The sequence below is a fragment of the Dryobates pubescens genome, chromosome 17, assembly GCF_014839835.1.
Source record: "Dryobates pubescens isolate bDryPub1 chromosome 17, bDryPub1.pri, whole genome shotgun sequence".
Taxonomy (NCBI): domain Eukaryota; kingdom Metazoa; phylum Chordata; class Aves; order Piciformes; family Picidae; genus Dryobates; species Dryobates pubescens.
The window spans coordinates 4,278,051-4,296,907 of NC_071628.1; the positions used below are offsets into that span (position 1 = coordinate 4,278,051).

Sequence of the window (18,857 nt, forward strand, 5' to 3'; positions counted from 1 at the left end):
GAAGCTCTAATGATGAAAATCAGTTGAGTTTGTTTTGTGGGGAAGAGAGGCATTCCCTGAAAGGCACGGAAAGGTTTAACCATAGCTTGGAGAGTAGGCAGTAGCGCACAGCACAATGTGCCCAGTGTGTTTCTTGGCTGAGTTACTGCCCTGCTGTTTAACTGGAGGGGTCTTTATACTTTTCTTTTTGCCTGTCTGCACTTTCTTGTTGTTGGCTTTAAGCCCTGTGAGTAGCAGCTCAAATTTTGCACTAAGTGTGAACTTAGTGCAAGTCGCAAACTGAGGTTTTTACTTCCTAAAGAGCTACCTGCTTGGTCGTGGATGCTTTGGCCTAATTTGATTTCATCAAGTTGTTTTGAGAGACTGGCTGGCAGTGCTGGAGTGTCACAGCAGGAGCTCAGTGCAGGTTGGATCTGTGTGTCTCATGTCTTGCAGTTCTCTGGTGAGAATGCTGAGCGAATGAAGAAAACCTACGGCAAATTCTGCGGGCATCACAACGAGGCAGTGAATAACTTCAAAGATCTCTACTCAAAGGACAAGAGGTTTCAGGCATTTGTCAAGGTAGGACCTGGTGGAACAAGTCAGTGGAGAAATGATGTCCACTCTGGTGAGTGCTTTGCAGGAGAACTGAAACGTTTATCTTTGTTCTGTAGAAAAAGATGAGCAGCGCCCTGGTGAGGCGTCTGGGGATTTCTGAATGTATCTTGTTGGTTACACAGAGAATCACCAAGTACCCAGTTCTTCTACAAAGGATACTGCAGTACACCAAAGGTAGGGGCCAGTTCCTCTAGTCTAAGCATGTGTTCGTTCATCCAGTGTAATTATCCTGGATCCAGGAATCAGCTGAAGCAGATTTTCTTAGACCAACTCATCAGTCTTGCTGTCTCACACCACTGTAATGAGATAACTCAGTTCCATATCTCCATTTAGGATTAGTTACTTGGTTGCCTTGATTTAATTGTTTTGAGTCTGTTTGCAGCATGCTCAGACTCCACTCTCCCAACTTGCTTTTGTTGGTAGGTTAAAAACTGTGATTGATTTGTGTGTTTCATCTACACTGTTTCATATACAAAGTATGAAAGTTAGACATTGGAATCCTCTCCCAAGGGAAGCAGTGGATTCCCCTACATTGGACAGTTGTAAGACTCATCTTGACAGGATGCTGGGCCAGCTCATTTCAATTCTGCTATTACCTAGGAAGGTTGGACCAGACGATCCTTGGGGTCCCTTCCAACCTGGTATTTGGTGATACAGATTCTGTGATATATTGGAGTAGTCCTCAACCATATATGTGAAAGGGTTTGTGAAACTCTCCTGAAGAGATAAAAATGCAGCCTGACTCATGAAAGTATTAAATGTTATAATGTGGGAATTGGGGAAGGAGAAGGGTACCTGAAGGGGGCCTACAAGAAGGATGGAGAGAGACTGTTTACAAAGGCTTGTAGTGATAGGGTGAGGGGCAGTGGCTTCAAACTAGAGAAGAGCAGATTTAGATTGGGTGTTAGGAGCAAGTTCTGCACCACAAGGGTAGTGGAACACTGGAACAGGTTGCTCAGGGAGGTGGCTGGGGCATCATCCCTGGAGATATTCAAGGTGAGGTTGGACAGGGCTCTGCACAACCTGATCTAGTTGAGGATGTCCCTGCTGACTGCAGAGGGAGTTGACTGGATGACCTTTGGAGGTCCTTTCCAACCCAGACCATTCTAGGATTCTGTGAAGAGGAGGGAAAGATGTAAAACCAGGAAGGCGGAATCCAGAGGGATGGAATTGAAATCGAGGTCTTTCTCTTTCTGCCCAAAGAAAACGAAGTGGAGCATGAGGACCTGACCCAGTCGTTAAACCTCGTCAAAGACGTGATTGCTGCGGTCAACAGCAAAGTCAGCAACTACGAGAAGAAAATGCGCCTGGGGGAGATCTACAACCGCACGGACAGCAAGTCCATCATGAGGATGAAGAGCGGCCAGATGTTTGCAAGAGAGGACCTGAGGCACCGCAAGCTGATCCGAGACGGGCCTGTGGCACTGAAGAGCGCGGCCGGACGCTTAAAAGGTAAGCCTGGCCTGCCTCCCGCCAGCGCAGGGTGCGGCTCTGCTGGCCCTCTCGGGCTGCAGCATCAGTCCTCAGGTTGCTGTCTCCAGTCTGTGCTCATTCCTCTGCTTTGACAGGTTTTGACAGCGGCTTTCCCCCTGCTGTACAATCCCTTCCTCTTGATCGCTCCTGGTGTTTCTGGGGGGATAGGTAGCTGCTTTTCCTCCTGGTGACTGCATTGCATGCCAGCTGAGGGCCTGGGTTGCAGTGACACCTCCTTGCCTCGGCCAAGGAGTGGAGTTGCTGGGAGGTCCTTAGGGCCAGGAGAACGTGATGGGGCTGCAGGTGCCCCGAGCAGTGAGTCAGATCTTCGCGCCGTGCGTGCGCAGCAGTTCCAGGAAGCTGAATCCAAATCCCAACCTCAGCTTCCCAGGGCCTCTGCCCACCAGCAGCACTGCCTTGCCTTTCCTCTCAGGCCTGCAGTAGGGCTGCCTGGGCTCACCATGACCATCCCAGTTTCACAGGGACTCTGGCGATGTGTCCCAGGTATTTGTTGCTCTTGAACCTCTTGAGCTGCTGACGCAAACTGTTCAGGAGAGGCTCTGATGTCTCTGTAGCTGCCTCTTGCTTGGTCAATGTTGGTTTTTTCAATTGCCTTTTTTTTTAAATCAGTTGGAAGTAGTTTGTCCTAGGGGGCTGTGCTCTGCTGAGCATATTAGTTCTCTACTGAAAGAAACAAGAACTATCCCAAGGAGGGCTTCAGTTGTGACCATGGTAGCAGTGAGAGCAGACAGGGCTGTGTCTCAGGCTTGGCAGGAAGGCTGGACTCTCCTTCTCTCACTCCATTATCTGCTGATTAAAGCATGATACTTGGGTGTGAATGGGGACTGGTAGCCTGGTGCTGTTCAGGGAGGCAGTGACAACCTGGAATTCCATGTTGAGTTGATTTATTTTGAGGTTTTGGAAGCAGGAAGTTTACAGATGGTTTCTAGGCACCCAAGGTTACCAGTGACTTTAGATGATGGATGAGGCAAGTTACACTGCTGTTGTGCAACCTCGTGATAAGGACAGGCTGCCTTTGCATTTCCAAATCATAGACATGCATAGACATACCTTTGTCTGTAGTGCAGGCTCCCACTGAAAGCAGATCCTGCAGACAAGCTGCAGAGCCCAGGGAGAGAGCAGCTGCTTCAGACATTCCAGCTGCTTTGCAGGATTTGAAACGGAGCACAGAGAAGGACAGGAAGATCTTTTCTTAAAAGGAGTTTAGCATTTCCCCTCTTGCAAGGTGCACAGATGACAGAGGAGAATGGAGTCCAAAGCTGACTTTTGCAAACCTCCCAGAGCACGGAGTTCATTTTGCAGCGGTGGTTCTTTTATCTGGAAGGGATCCTGCCTTCCCAAAACGGAATGGAAGGAATTACCCATGGGATGATTTAACTTTTTGGGTTGTTTCCTCTCTGTCACAAGATTTCCCAAGTACATTACACAAAAACTCTTTGTACTGAGGGCTCTGGGTGGGGCACTTTACTTGGTAGCTGCTGTGCAAGTTTATGAGATGTCATTAGGAGCCTTGGAAGGCTGTGTGTGGACGCTGGGAAAAGGCTGTACTCGGATTTAAAACCCTCTGTTGGCTTTATGTGCTTCCTTCTCCCGTGAAAGAAAGCCAGGCCCTGCATCTCACACAAGAGTTGTTTATCTGTGAGCAGAAGCAGTGGTGGCTCCTGAAGTCAGTATTTCCTGGGAAAGAAACTGCAGCTGACAAATGTTGTTGTTGCACGATAATTTACACTCCGCAAACCGCTCATCAAGGGAACCATAAATCCCAAAACTTCCTGAGCAGATATTTTGCCTGAGGGCTAAAATATCATTTGAGAAAACAGCACTTCTGTTCTGACAGAGTCTCCAGCTTGCACTGTTATGCCCATGTCCTAACCATTGGAAGGCATCTGGCTGGAAAGCAGCACTCCTGCTCCAACAGATCAGAGAGAATCCTGCAGGTTTCTGCTGAAAACAAAGCTGGTTCAGGCCTAACCTGACCAAGGATCCCCAGGAGCTGCCCTGGCTCCTCCTGTCACCTGGAAGGTTGGCCCTGCTTCCAGGATTTGCAAACACAGCCCTACTGTTCCTCATTTATTAAAGGAAACCTGTTTCAGAGCGAGCTGTGTGCTTACAAAGCCCTGGTGTGCTTTTTCTTTTGCAGAAGTCCAGGCTGTTCTCCTCTCTGACATGCTCATATTCCTTCAGGAGAAGGACCAGAAGTATGTCTTTGCCTCACTGGTAAGGCTTCAACCTTTCCTCTTCTCCTCCTCTTTTGATGTGAGAGACCCTTGTTGTGTGCTGTGCCTGCTGAACAACTTCATTTTCTTGCTTGCACCATTTTTGATTGCTGAGCAGACTCCATTCTTTCTGACTGAAAACCTGTCTCCATGCCCCACCTCCCCTTTCTGCAGTGCCTTAGCACAGCTGATAATGGGCCTTGGAAACCTGCCTGTCACTTGATGCACTTACTCCTTTTCAGTTTGTGCAAATTGAAGCAGTGATTGGGGTGGGAGGGGGCAATGGGATAATGCAAACATTGTAAAAATGAATCTTAGCAGAAGAAAAATGTCCTAATGCATTGGGAGCTTCAGTGGGGGTGCAGGGGATGGAATGCCACTGCAATAAATTCAACAGAACAACCTGAAAACACAGCTGAGGAATATATTTGTAATGCACAAGACCAGAACCATTAGCTCCTCAAGACAGGCCTCGTCAAAGGGCTAGGCAGAGTGACCTGCTGAAGAAAACCTAGGACCTGTTTGAGTCTGTTGGGGCTGTAGCCTTGCAGGCATGGTCTAGACTGACTGAACTTCATGACCTTTCCACTCTGTGAACATTTTGAAAGCTGACAGTTTGTTATTGCAGCTCCACCAAGGATCTGCACAGTTCCAGTGCAGATGTGCACCCACATCCTGCTAGTGAACAGCTACCAAATCACCCCAGTAGTAGCATCCTGTAAAATGCACAAAGGGGCTGACTCACAGGGAGATGACACAACAGCAGGGGACATCTGAAGTGAGTAGGCTGATTACACAGAGACCATAGCACACAATGAAGATCGTCTCGCACAGAAGTGTTCTCCATCAGAGGAGTCAGCTGCAAGCTTCTGAGAGCAGCAGGCGTTTTGTGGGTTTTGAAAACAAGATGTTACTCCATCCTGGGGAGAGATCAGGAAGATAGTGTGTGAAGCAGGTGGTAGCAAGCTGCACTGAGGAGCTGTGATCCTAATGACAGAGTGTGGGCAGGAGGAGAGGAGATCAAAGGTCTGCTCGAGTCAGAGCAAAGTATGGTAGAGTTTGTAAAACCACAAAGTCAATTTGAAATTATTCCTTTGTTGAAATGGAACAAGGTGAAATTGCTTTTCCTACAGGAGTAATGGAGGAAAGCAAGCCTTTCCCTGTTCCTTGACCACATTAAAATGATTTATATTTTTAATTAGCCAGGAGGTTCAGAAAATGTTTGCAGCCTGAGAGAGGCAGCAGTGTGGCTATTGGGACCTTTTCACTTCTGGTTTACGTGTGGGAACTGGCGCTGCTTCCCCTCCTCACCCATTTCTTTCCATCTGAAGGACCAGAAATCTACTGTGATCTCTCTGAAAAAGCTGATTGTGCGAGAGGTGGCTCATGAAGAGAAGGGTTTGTTCCTGATCAGTATGGGTGTGAAAGACCCTGAAATGGTGGAGGTCCATGCCAGCTCCAAAGAGGAGCGCAACGGCTGGATACAGATCATTCAAGACACAATGAACACCATGTAAGTGACCGAGCTGCTCTGGCAAGGCAGGTGATTCAGCACCTGGTAATGTTCTGGTACTAACTGAGACATCTCTCTTGACCAGGAGCAAAGATGAAGATGAAGGAATCCCTTGTGAGTCTGAGTTTGAAAAGAAAGTGTCAGATGCAAAAGTGAGAGGACTGAAAGGTAAAATCCTGCCTGGGAGAGAGCTGATTTGGGAAAATGTATGAGGATTGTTGGGTTGGGGGTTGTGGCTGAACTATGTTTTCAAAAGAGTGGGTGTCCTGCAGCCAGCAAATAATTACAGCCCTTGTTTGCACTCCCTCTTGCTTGCATTATTGTTCTTCTGAGGCTGCTGGGTGCCCTTGCCGTGCAGGGCTGCGCAGGGCACGGTTGTTATCATCAGGTTCCAGCAGATGGGGCCAGTATCTCAGGAATCACTCCGCTTCCCTTGCCGAGGCTTTGTTTTCTGTCCTCATTCCCCTATTCTGTTGATCCCCACAGAACAACTTCAGCAGAAGGATAAGCAGATCCTCCTCTTGCTGGAGGAGAAGTCAAAGATCTTCCGGGACATGGCCGACAGCTCTGTGCAGGAAGACATGCCTGGCTCCAGGCTGCTCTTCAGAGCCAACACAGAAGAGGCACCAAAAGGAGAGGCCATTATGAAAACTGCAATTAATGAAGGTGAGCAAGTCAGGGTGACACATGAGCTACACTATCCAAGAGACCCACCTTCAGTGAGGTCATCAAAGCACCAGTTCTGTTCTGTAGGGGAAGTCTCTTTGTCTGGCATAGATGAGGAGACACTGCCCCTCGTGGTACTGTCTCAAGGACTGGTAATGAGGACCAGGAAAGGAAGCAGATATTGAAGGCTGTTGAAAGAGGCCAGAAAAGAAGCCAGCACAGAGAACAACTGTGCACCAAATCTGCCCTGGGATCAGGAACAGACCTGCTGACCTTGGCTGAAATGTGGACCATCCAGGCTTGTGCTGTGCTTCAGCCTCAGGAAGGTGTGAGAGAGGGACTTGGCTTCCAGCAGACCCTCGTGGTGCCTGCGAGGAACAAGGGAGTCTGTTGACAAAGGCAGAGGTAGATGGACTTGGGCAACTTTCTGATGTGATTTTTGGGGAAGCTAAAAATGATTAAATGCTGTTGTCAGAGCACATCAGTGTTGCCTACAGGAAGAGGAGAAGGTGTAAGCCAGAAACTGGAGTAAATGGTCAGGCAGACAGAGATTTTGCAGGAGGAATATGTACATATTATTGTCATAGAAACCTGGTTTCTTAGTACAGCAAAGCCTCTGAATTCCTGACCTGAGCTCAGGCAGGGATGAAAATGGCTCAAAAGGCTGAGGTGGTCTTTAACAGAGATTGTTGGGTTTTATCAGTTGAACTCCTGCAAGATCTGGTGAACAGGAGCCTGGGTACTGCCCTCGGACAGCAGGTCAGCAGCACTGCCATGGAGCAAGAAGGAGGAGTTGGCCCCATCTTTCTCCCTAGAAGAGCAGAAACTTTTGGTGGATTTGACAGTCATCAGATGAATGCCTCCAAGTGTGAGTAGTTCCACATGTGGCATCACCACTTGAGTACTACATTCGTCGTGTCCTTGTGCTTCAGAGGGGCTCCAGCAGCTGCTGGTTTGGGTTTCTCCTCTCCAGTAACAGTTGATAGATTAAATAACAGATCAGAACAAAAGCCTGGGTAGAAGTGGAATGATGGTAGCTGAGAACCCATGGTTAGATGAGGATTAAACACCTGAGCTCCTCACTCCTCTCTATGCTCTCAATCGTCCTTACCCCTTTTCTTACACGGCACGTGAAAGCATTTGGCTTCGAAATGGATTACTTCGTGTTATTGTTGTCGTAGCTGCAGCTCTGTTCTTCATCCTTCAGTTGTCTTCCAGCAGGAGCCTGGTGCTGTTGCATTTTTGAATGGATGAGGACCTTTCGGAATCAAGCACCTTCTCCCCTGGCTCTGCTCTCTCTGCAGAGTGTTCCCTGCACAGCTGCATGTGCTAATCCTGCAATTAAGACTCTCCCAGAGAAATGTGTGAATATTTATTTCTGCTGCATAGTTGGCTGCTTCCCAGTGCTCTCTTTCTTTGCCCTAGTCATCAGAAACTTCTCTGTCCTCAAATTCCTTTCTCTGTGGTCTCACTCATGCTCCCTACACAGCCAGTTTTGCTGTGCTAGTGTCTGTCTCAGCATTGGGTTTGTTGGACCTTGTCTGACCTTCTGCATTAAAGGAGCAGCTTCAGCTCCAGAGAGTCAGACACGAGAAGTATGTAGAGGTTTTCCCAGCTGTATTGGAAAGCTGCAGAGCCCTCCACAGGCTTTGTCATCATGATGACAAATATATTCACACAGGAGGGGTTTGTTTAGGGTTGTGCCTCTCTCTACTGCAGTGATGAATGGGACCACCTCAGGCTGTTCATTGTCCAGCTGGAGGTTTGCTGCAGCAATACCCTCTTTTGCCTTGGGTTGCAATTCAGTAGTTGTAGGGTCTTGGGAGAATTTGGGGAGCGAGTACAGGGCCTGTTTGTTCAGCTGCAGGCTGGGAGGCAGGAAACTTTTGGCTTTCATCTCCAGTTGTTCTGTTCACAACCTGTGCAACCTTGGGCAAGGCTTATAACCTGACTCCCCTTCGTTCTCCCCTCCAGCAAAGCAGAAGGGAGGTGTTTCCTCCTGCAAAGAGGTGGAAGGTCCCAGGACGTGGCGCAGGAGAGAAGGTCTGTTAGGAGGATTTGAGGGTCAGCCTTTAATAGCAAAGCCTGCCTGGGGGGTGGTGGGAGGAGAGGGCCTTTGGACTAGGTGTGGTGTCCTTCACATTGCTGCAGGTACAGGTGCATGTAAAGCTGTATGAAAAGGGAGGATACCACTGCAGGTGTGGGTGTTCTCCATGGGCTGCACCTCAGCTGGCAGGGGGAGTGCAAGAGTCTTGGCAAGAGTTAAAAGGACCAAAGAGCCACATGACTCCTTTGCTGCCCACAAAGGTTGGGTTGCAGCGCTTTTGGCCCCCCAGGGACGTTCAGTCCTGCCCGGGAGCACCGGCATGAGCTGTCCCAGGGGAAGTGAGGAAGAGAAGTCCAGTGTTCCTTTGAAGACAGAGGTTTCTGATAACCAAGGTTAAGGATAGATTGTCAGCATGAAGTTACACAGGCTAGATTGCCAGCATAAAACTACACAGGGCACTGCACAGCAGGGTCTGACCCAGCTGTAAATTGCACTTAGAATCATTGAGGTTGGAAAAGACCTGTAAAGGTCATCAAGTCTAACCATCAACCCAACACTACCATGACCACCAAACCATGTCCTGAGACATTTGTCACTTGTGTAAGAGATGCATAGAAGCTATACCTGCAATAATATACCATGATGTGATACTGTTCTCCATCTGCTCTTATTCTGCCTCATGTCTTCTCCACAAGTATTCCCAGGCAGCAGACAGCAGTGCAGGGTCTAGACAGAGCACAGCTTAATAGGTGTGGGCTGAATACATGGGCATGTCTGAAACCAAAGTCAATCCTAATCTGAATTCACATCCACTTTTTCTGGTGCTGTTGACATGTTCTGGATACGTTAGCTAGTGTCAAGAGTTCTGTCTGCCCTCCTGTGAAACATCTGAGTTGCTGTATTAAACTGATCAAGACATCATTAGCAAGTTCATCTACAGCCTCAAATGGTGACTAACCAGTGCCAATGCTGGCTTCTTCCTTTAGGTGGAGCAAAAGATGAAGGTGATGATGCTCAGGACCTTCGAAGAACGGAGTCGGACAGCATTTTAAAGAAGGTAGTGCTTGGCTTCTCTGTCTGCAGCCCACTTCAGATCTCAGGAGAGTGACAATTCTAAGTCTTGAAATTGCCTGAATTTCTGGGCAAGTCAGATGAATCCTCATAAGTTCAGCATAAAATAAGACTTGAAGTAGGCAGCCAGAACCACTTTGCCGAAGCTAAAATGCTGACTTGAAAAGCATTGCAAATCAGTTGTATTCCTTTGTGGCCCAGGTTATCTGCCATCTGTCTGCAGATCAGCCAAAGCATATGTTTAATTATGCATCATTATTAAAATGATCAGGTCAGCTATAACCTTGCCCCTATTCTTGCTGTGGATCGATCCATCATCTAACCACCAAAATGATCCCTAATTAACATTTGATTGTAGATGATTTTCAACTTGCCTGAAAAACATGCATGAATTCTCCCAGAATGGAAGATGGAGGTGGGCTTTAATGAGTCTGTCATTAGTTCAGCTTCAGAAGACGTTTGCTGTGATTCCTCATTTGTCCTCCTATTAAATCTTTGATCTTTTCATAGGGTGGAAATGCTAATCTGATGTTCATGTTGAAAAGGAATAACGAGGTAAGAATTGATTCCGTTGCTCAGCTGTTGCCTTCATTTGAGTTGCAAGTGGATTTGTCTCAGTAGGTGATAATGTGGGAGAAAGTACATTTCATTTGCTGAAGCACATGGAGACTTTTTAAATACATTAAGCTGAGCTCACTGTGTCGTTTATTTGCTTAACCTTGGCTGTTCAGACAGGGAGCTCGCTGATTGTCATCTGCTTGCCAGCAGGGTGACGTGTGCTGATTAGAGGCAGCAAGGGTTAATTACCACCAGGATGCTCGGGGCTGTATTTGTTGTGCATCTGCAGACAGAGGGAGGTTCATTTCATGTTGCAGGTGCAGTGAATTGGGGCAATTAGGTTTCTATTCTCCCTTTGATACACATTCATAACTCCCAATTAGCATTAATGGCAGAATAAGAAGCAGTTCTCTTAATACTGGTGATCCCTTCACTACTGCAAATACTGTGGTGGTTTTTTCTTCTCAAAACAGAGGCTCAGAAATTTTTTGCTGGGCTAAAAATATGCTCAGGGATAGGGCATTGCTCCAAAGTAGCTTGCTCTGTGCTGGTGCACAATGTGTTCACATTTACCTGTGTTTTCAGAGAGCCCCCATGAACATACCTGCTGTACTGGCGTGCCTGCTGTGTTGCAGTGGGATTGGTGTGGGTCAGCTGGGGATGGAAGAGTACAAACAATCTACTTGTGCTTTCAAATTTCTTCTCTTTTTTTTGCCCCTTGAAGTTCTCTCCCTGCAATTTTTAAGTGAACTTGTGGGTTTCATCCCAATTACTCTGCTGCTTCTTGAGCAAACTGGTGCTGTGGGAAATGGTTTGCAGAGACAACCCAGAAGTTCCCACGAGGTCTGTGCCTTTTGGTGCTTGTGCAGGTGTTTCCTCCCCTACCAAACTGATGCCTAGGAGAGAGGGAGGTGATGCTAGGCAATTCCTGAGAGATGTTCAAGGAATCTGGGGAGTGATGCAATCACTGGAGGTGAAGAGTGAGAAAAGTGAAGGTTTAGAGGGATGGCTGTGCAGCTTGTCAGACCCACTGATGGGTCACAGTAGAAAAGGAGGGTGCTTTACACCTGCCCTGGCGCCCGATGAGATCTAATAGCAATGCTTTTGTTTTCTCACAGCAGGTCCTCCAGACCATTACCAGCCTCCATAAGCTGCTCAGTGCTTTGCAGGTAGGCTTGGCCATCCATCCTGCTTTTGCACACTGCACTTCCCACCAGCCAGAAACAGCTACTCACACCTCACCCCCCATCTCCCCTCCTTCCCCTTTGCCTGTCACATCACTGCACGGCTGAATGCCCCATGACTGCAGTGCTTGCAGGTACCGTGCCAGCAGGCCACAGCAATGAACTGCTGCCCAAGTGAACCAGTGCTCACCTGAGTTTGGGAAGCTGCTGGGAGAGATGATCTGCCAGCACCCTCTGGTAGCCCAGAGGATAAGGCAGAGTTCTCAGAGTTTTCAGCAAGCCGGGGTTCATTCTTCTATAGCTGTGCAACAGTCTGGCTGAGGAGAGTAAGCATCACGGGCTGAATTTGGTCCTTAAGCCTGTTGGTGTTTGTAACTGATAAGGCAGCAGTGCCAAGGTGTGAATTTGGTGTGAGAAGAAGGGGCTTGGTACTGCACCCTCAGGTCTTTCAGGAGTGGAATTTCTATCCTTTGGGAAGGCTCTGCAGTGATTTGTGCCCCCTCTCTCTCAGGGCGTCGTGCTGCAGCAGGACACCTACATTGAGGACCAGAAGCTGGCTCTGAGCGAGAGGGCTCTGAGCCGAAGCTTCTTCCGGCCGACCTCGCTGCTGGAGCAGGAGAAGCAGCGCAACCTGGAGAAGCAGCGGCAGGAGCTGGCCAACCTGAAGAAGCAGCAGACACAGCACCAGGAGGAGAGGAGGAGGAGGGAGAAGGAGTGGGAAGTCCGGGAGAAGGAGCTAGCGGAGCAGGAGGCCCAGCTGGCCCAGCGAGAGGAGCAGGTGCAGAGAGGGTGGCAGGATCTGGAGCGGGAACGAGAGGAGCTGCAGGTGAAGAAGGCAGCCTACCAGCTCGACCTGGAGAGGCTTCGCGCCGCGCAGAAGCAGCTGGAGAGGGAGAAGGTGCAGTTCAAGCAGGACGTGGAGCGGTTAGCTCAGATGCGGCAGGAGCCTGACCACAACCAGGTAAATGATGCTGAGCTCTGGGGAGCAGCCAGGCAGGTGAGATGTCCTTCTCACAAACAGCCTGAGTGTTGCAGGTTACCCGCACCCTCCAGCTGCCACAAAGCCACTTGCAAGGCTGGCAGCTGCAGGGAAGGCTGCTGGGACGCTTGCATCCAGCTCCAAAAGCATTCTTGACATCTAGCAAAGAGATGGGTGTTGTCCCTGTCCTGAGGAGACAGGGCACCTGCAGTCTGGTCATAGCTCAGAGAGCAAAGGTCCCCAGCTCTGCTGCAAGATGCCTCTGCTGTCTGGCTGCCCACAACCAGAAAGAAAAGCCCACATGGATGTCCCTGCTCACTGCAGGAGGGGTCGGACTGGATGACTTTGGGAGGTCCCTTCCAACCCAGACCATTCTATGATTCTCTGCAGATCCTGCTCTGGGCAGTTTTCAGCAGGCTGGGGTTCATTCTTCTATAGCTGTGCAACAGTCTGGCTGGGGAGAGTAAGCATTATGGGCTGAATTTGGTCCTTAAGCCTGTTGGTGATCGTTTGCTTGTTTGTAACTGATTAATCTGAGAGTACTTTGCTAGAGCTGTAGCCAAATTAGTTGATAAATGTTGGATTGCAGAACGGAAATTACTTTGTGTGCCTGAATGGGCTAATTGCAGAGCTCAAAAGTGAGCTGTGCAAAGCACATCAGAGGAGGGCTTGCTCCCTCCTACCCCAGTTCCTGATCAGGCCAGAAGTTTTCCTGGCACACAGTGAAGCTGTTCCAGCGTCGAGCACACACAGACACGCAAGGGGCATGGACACTATGGAGGAGGCTGAGAGGTAAAATAGCTGAGAGGCCTGGGGCAGGAAGAGAAGGAAGCAGCTTTTGGAGGCAGGTACCTTACTGACATTGCAGAGCTATTAATAGAGGGTTTGGTGAGGCTTTGTTGAGCTGCTGTTTTTGATCTTCCCTTTGCATGTGCGGGCTCAATTACCTCCTGAGACAGCCGTTAGGAGAAAGAAAGAAAGAAAGAAAGGGGGAAAAAAAACATGAGGGAAAATGTTTTTGCTTTCATCTTTTGCTTGGGAAGGCTTCCTTTGACACATGCCGCTCCAGTGCTGGGTGCTGGCGTTCCCCTCCTGGAGAGGCACGCTTCTCCTTGGCCTTCTGCCACCATCTGTGTGCACAAACCATGCAGGGTGAGTCTCAGTACTGAGATCTTAGAGAATATTTGCCCCTGGCTTGTTGATACACAGCAGAGTGCATGTAGGAGCAAAAAAGACTGGAGCTTTACTCTCTGTGTGCTTCCTTTCTTCATCTTAAAGAGAGCTTCTTCCCTCATGGCTTTGCCCGGTTGGGGACCTCTTTCTAGGTGGTGGATAGGCTGGATGTTCACAAGAACAACCTCGGTCAGTGCTCTGGGACACACCTCTCCTGTCCAGGTTCTCTGCTGGCCTCCTTTGTGTCCCAATGAAACACCATTGTTTTCCTTTATAGGTCTCAAATCTACACGAGAAACTCGCAAGAGTCTCTTCTCAGTCCAGCATGGATGACTCCTCCAAGCAGAAGAGCCCTTCCCTTCCTAAACAAGGGCACTTTGATGCAGAACTCTCTGTCTCCCCCAAAAGGAACAGTCTTTCAAGGACACACAAAGAGAAAAGCACTTTCCATTTGCTTAGCACAACAAACCAGACTAACAAGGCAGCTGAGGAACAGCCCCAGATGCCTACTCGCCTCTTCAGTTTATCCAAACCAAAGGAGAAGAAGGAAAAGAAGAAAAAGGGCAGGGGACATCGCTCCCAACAGTCTGGTGAGTGCCAGGGGAGGTCGTAGGTGTGTTGTCAGGGTTGGTGAGCTGCTGCTTTCTTTCCAGCCAGCAAACTTCTGCAAGCCAGAAAATCTGGCCTTAAAGGTGGATGGTAACACAGGGATGCCACAGATCAGCTGTGATGAGAAGAGTTGCCAGCATGAAGTGATCTGGGGGCTTTTGTGTCTCTTCTGCAGCCCCTGGGGTTGGCAGACATGCTTTGCTCCCTTCCTCCCCTATCCTGTCCTGAGCAGCCTCCACTAGTTGGATTCTCCCTTTATTTTTCAGCTTGCTCTGCTTCAAGGAGGAAAATGTCTTGCTTCAGTGTGTGTGCTTTCAGGAGCTGCTGCTGGCATGCTCCCAGCTGCTGTAGCCCCTCTGTCATTGCTATCTGTGTTAACTCCATTGTAGCTGGGAAGCAACACCCAAAACCACTCTGGTGACCTTTCCGTTCCCCTCAAGCTGGTCTGTCATGAGTCTTGATCTCAGAAAAAAGCAAATGCAAGTTTTTTTCTCTGATAAAACTCAAGACTCTGATAGGACTCAGTTGTGCACCTCATATTCAAGGTCAGGCTTGACAGAGCTCTGGGCAAACTGATCTAATAGAATATATCCCTGCTGACTGCAAGGGGTTCAACTAGATGACCTTTGGAGGTCCCTTCCAACCCAAAGCATTCTGTGATAACCCACACTGAGTTTGATCTCACCCCCTCAGATGACCAACTTCTCCATGTTAACTCACTTCTGTTTTCCAGCTTCTGTACAGGAAAAAGCTCAGCAATCCCAAGATGTCATCTGATGATCGCTCATCAGGCACCTGGGCATCTTCTGAGGTGCCCAGGGGTTTGGGCAGAATTTTACTCTGCCTGTTCTAGTCCTATATCCTCATAGTGATTCCCACCTGTTGTTTGTTTCTTGTGTGTGTGCTGCAGATTCTCACTCATCAGAAGCAGCTCCAGAGGGTGAGGAGATCTTCTGCTGAGCACGGACGGTTGCGGCGGTCGCTCTCGGCATTGGTACAGTGGACATCTCCCTGCCCGCTCCACAGCACGCAGCTGGTGCCTGCATCTGACAAGCATTGGGAGGGTTTAAATAAGACATGTTAGGAGGTCTGCTGAGTGGTGGGAAGGGGCCTCTCTCCTGGGGTTTTGCCTGGATTCTCACCACAGAGGCTGACTGCACAGTACCGGCTTTCTGTGCAAACCTTGGGTTAAATGGGTTGGGATAGATGTTTTCTGTCTCTTCTTACTGCTGGAGGGTGAGAGAACATAGCCTTAAGGGGTCTGTGCCTTCAAATTCCCCTTTTCTGGGGAATGTAACCAAACCCAAGCCTTTAGGGAAGGATTAGGACTCCACAAATGGTGCGTACACACTGGCCCATATGGAGATGCTGTATTTATACATCTGTGTATCCACTGGGATATGCTCACAGTCTGTACAGCCAAGCCTAGCTCGGCCTGTGGGGATCCATGATTCCTGATGGCTTTCAGGGAGCGTGTAGATATTAAATATCTTGCCCTTACTGCTCCTGTTGTAACCCTTTCTGTGCTGGAGGTGGATGGGTTCTGGTTGCAGCAAGGTACCTTACACCAGGAAGCAGTAACTGCGTTCCAAACAAAACCTCAGAAGAGAAGAGAAGAGAAAAAAAGAAAATCCAAATAATTCCAAAATATTTCCATGGGGCAGAGGATGTAAATGTCAAACTGTTTCCAGGCTCTAGCAGAACATCCTTGGGTGTATTTAAAAGGATGCTGAAAAGAGACATTCAGTAGGCTTCTGAGGCAACCCCAGGGAGCCAGAACAGTGTTCAAGTGGGAGCAACTCTAAGCAACACTTTTTTTAGGCAATCTCTTTGAGCTCTAGCTCATTCCTTCCCATCCCCTAAGTAAAGATCATTTGTTTGGACAGAATATGGTTCTCCAGTTGCATTTGACACCCTTTTATTACAAGTTGATGGCTTACTGGAGAGATGGCTGAAAATCTGCTTTTAGGGACCTTTGTTCTGCTGTTTGCATTTTTCTTCCCCTCCTTCTTGTGATACCGTTGGGCTTCTGTTTCTCTGGCTCATGTCAGCTTCCCTTGCTCATTTCTAAGACAGAATGAGACAGCAGCAATTTCAGACCACTTCAGGAGCCTGAGTGCTATGAGCAGAATGAACTCCAAAGAGGCAGCTCCTCATCCCTGTGCCTGTACAGCACTGTGCACTTATTAACCAGTGCCGGGGAGAAAATGCATCTCCTGGGCAAGGACACCATGGCACAGGTCCCCAGCTCCAGCATGGCAGGTCCCTTGCCATCCCTGTGGGCTCTAGGGTGACAATATCAGCAGAAGGGGAAGGTCTGAGGGTGACTTTCACTGTGTTGCCTGTGAGGTGTTTGTACAGCTGTTGAAGGCAGGGATGTGCTCAGTGGGGGAAGAGAAATGCAGCAAGCCAAAGTTCTTTCCAGAATTATTGTTCTTCCAAACCCTCTCAGGGGGGATTTCCCCAGCTGATTTGTACAGATACTATCAGCTTCAACACAGCTCAAGGGTTTGCTCAGAGTTTGAAGCTGTCAAGTGCATTTCCTTTCCTACCAGGTCTCCTTTAACAGAAACCCCACAGCATTTCTCCTCCTGCACTCGATTTCAGGTTGCTCTCTGCCTTCTCACAAGCCACTAACCCACAGCAGTCCTCAGACTTCAGTGCTGCTGAGCATCAGCAACAGCAGTGGTGAGGTGGGTGCTTAGACTGGGCTGTTCTTGGTCAGTGCAGGAATCCTAAGCTGCCTGCTTGCTTTTGAAGCTCTCAGAACTATTAAGAGTCAAAAGATGAAAGCAAAAGAGGGAAGGAAAAAAAGAAAAGGAACAAAAAAAAACAAAGACAGGCAGAAAGGAGAAAGGGTTGGGATTTAGTTTTATTTTGCCTTTTAAAATATTCTTTGGTGCTGGTTTGTCACTGCAAGCAGGGCTTGCAACAAATATTTCTCTTTCTGTTTATTTGAAAGAGTTCTCTTTTTGTAAAACACATTCACCTGGTTTATTTTTTTATTCCTTTGGGGTGGGGTTTTCTACTTTTCATTTTGGTTTTGTTTAGGGTTTTGAGGGCTTCTGTTGTTGTTGGGTTTGGGGTTTGGTTTTTTTTTTTCTTTCCCTCTTTTTGTTTTGTTTTGTTACCAAGAGATTGGTAAACCAAATGTTCTTACCTCCCTGGTGCCTACAAAACCAGGTTTGGGCAGTGCCATGGCCTTGAGTTACACAATTTCAACAGAGAGTTTTCTTGAAGGCAGAGCATCTTTGGGGCCAAAAAAACCCCAAAACTAGAAAAAGCAGCAGTGACTTCAGACAGGGCTCCTCCTACCAGTTACTTTCCTTATTTAAATACTCTGTTGAGGTTTGTCACATAAACCTTGCAGGCAAAGGGGGGAGGCGGGGGTGGAAGCAAAACGTGGAGCACCTTGCAGTGATGTGAGGCTCTGGTCGCTTCTCTGGGGAGATCCAGGCAGCTCTTCTCCCAGACCTGAAAGGAACTGGAGCAAGCAAGTGCTGGTGGTGTGCTGTTATCTTTTTCATTAGAAAAACAACAGTTTCACTAAATAACTCCTGCCCTGCTGTTTGTACATCTGTGAAAATGAACGTGCCAAGCTGCAATGTTTGGAAAGCAGAGCAGCACATGGCTCATTTGCTGTTGTGTCAACAGAGCGGTCCCCAGCATCTCTGAAAGGTCTCCTCAGTCTCTGCAAGCTTTGCCAGGCTTTCTTTTCATCCTGCTGATATTTTTTTTTGCCCCAGCCCCAACACATCTTGAATTTACAACATGGGGATGTCCCCTGGCTCTGAGCAGGGCATCAAAAGGGAGACACAGGGCAGCAGGGCTGAATCTGTGCCTGGCTTGACTATCTCTTCTGACCTGTGCAAATCAAAAAGAGCATCGAGTGCCCTAAGTGCAAACAGCATTTGCTGAGTGATCTCCTGAGCTCCCCAAGGTTCCTTGTCAAAAGAAACCACAGGCATGAGTCAGAAATACACTGACCAGAAATACTGCATATCAAAGCTGTGTCTTAAATTCTGGTGGACAGACCTTTGTCCCTGGAGGATCTGTCTGCATGATTCACTTTTTTGGAATGCTGTCTTCACTCCCACACTGCTTCCTCCTTCTTTCACCTTTAGGAAGGCAAGGGCTTGGTTTTATGTCTTCAGTCTTTTATTTCACCACTCTCAGGTTTTCTTTGGAAAGGCTTGGCATAGGTTCCCAGAGTCAGATTCCCACTCTGATCCCTGCAGGTTGCCTTGGGTTGTCTCTCCCAAAGCCTTCCTTCTTCCTGGCCTTGAAATTGCATTTGCTCCAGTTCCATGCCTGGCATCCATCCGGCAGTTACTGAAAGCATGTTATGTCTGCAGCCCAGCCTGATGCTGGATCTGGTTCCCAGAGCTGGGTCTTTGATCCCATTTGGAGCCCCCAAACCACCCTGTTTTGCATTGGGCTCTTGGGACACAGAGCAGGTTCAGAGCTGCCTGTGGGAAGCCCCTGTTGTTGGAAGGAGAAGAGGACCCTGCAAGGACTCTTGAAGGTTTTTGTGCTTGAGGTTCATGGAGGGGAGAAATCAGATTTTTTTTCTTGGGCTTGTCTTTGTCTGGTCTTTATCACTGCCCAGCAGAGGGGGTTTAATGACTGAGGAGGTGGGAGTGGAGGTTCAGATGAATGCAGAAGTGGTCAGGATCAGCCAGGGGTGCCAGAATACCCTAGCTGGAGAGAGTAGCTGTAGCAAATGGTGCGAGACTCGAGGGAGGTGTTT

The 18,857-nt window shown here is 48.5% G+C and overlaps 1 protein-coding gene across 10 annotated transcripts in view; it reads left to right on the forward strand.

Annotated features, from left to right (window-relative positions):
- AKAP13 (A-kinase anchoring protein 13) overlaps nt 1–16,942 on the forward strand; it is a 176,368-nt gene extending 159,426 nt beyond the window's left edge. For 9 of the 10 annotated variants that reach the window (XM_054169118.1, XM_054169123.1, XM_054169121.1 and 6 more), the window contains 14 exons: nt 436–561; nt 654–771; nt 1,801–2,049; nt 4,232–4,308; nt 5,639–5,820; nt 5,906–5,988; nt 6,307–6,486; nt 7,190–7,354; nt 9,520–9,590; nt 10,115–10,159; nt 11,281–11,331; nt 11,858–12,307; nt 13,776–14,088; nt 15,018–16,942. In XM_054169118.1, the coding sequence (XP_054025093.1) occupies nt 436–561; nt 654–771; nt 1,801–2,049; nt 4,232–4,308; nt 5,639–5,820; nt 5,906–5,988; nt 6,307–6,486; nt 7,190–7,354; nt 9,520–9,590; nt 10,115–10,159; nt 11,281–11,331; nt 11,858–12,307; nt 13,776–14,088; nt 15,018–15,067 (2,160 nt within the window). In that variant the 3' untranslated portion in view covers nt 15,068–16,942. The remainder of the gene's footprint in view (nt 1–435; nt 562–653; nt 772–1,800; nt 2,050–4,231; nt 4,309–5,638; nt 5,821–5,905; nt 5,989–6,306; nt 6,487–7,189; nt 7,355–9,519; nt 9,591–10,114; nt 10,160–11,280; nt 11,332–11,857; nt 12,308–13,775; nt 14,089–15,017) is intronic. The other variant, XM_054169120.1, reaches the window with a different exon arrangement.
- Nucleotides 16,943–18,857: the final 1,915 nt, after the last annotated feature.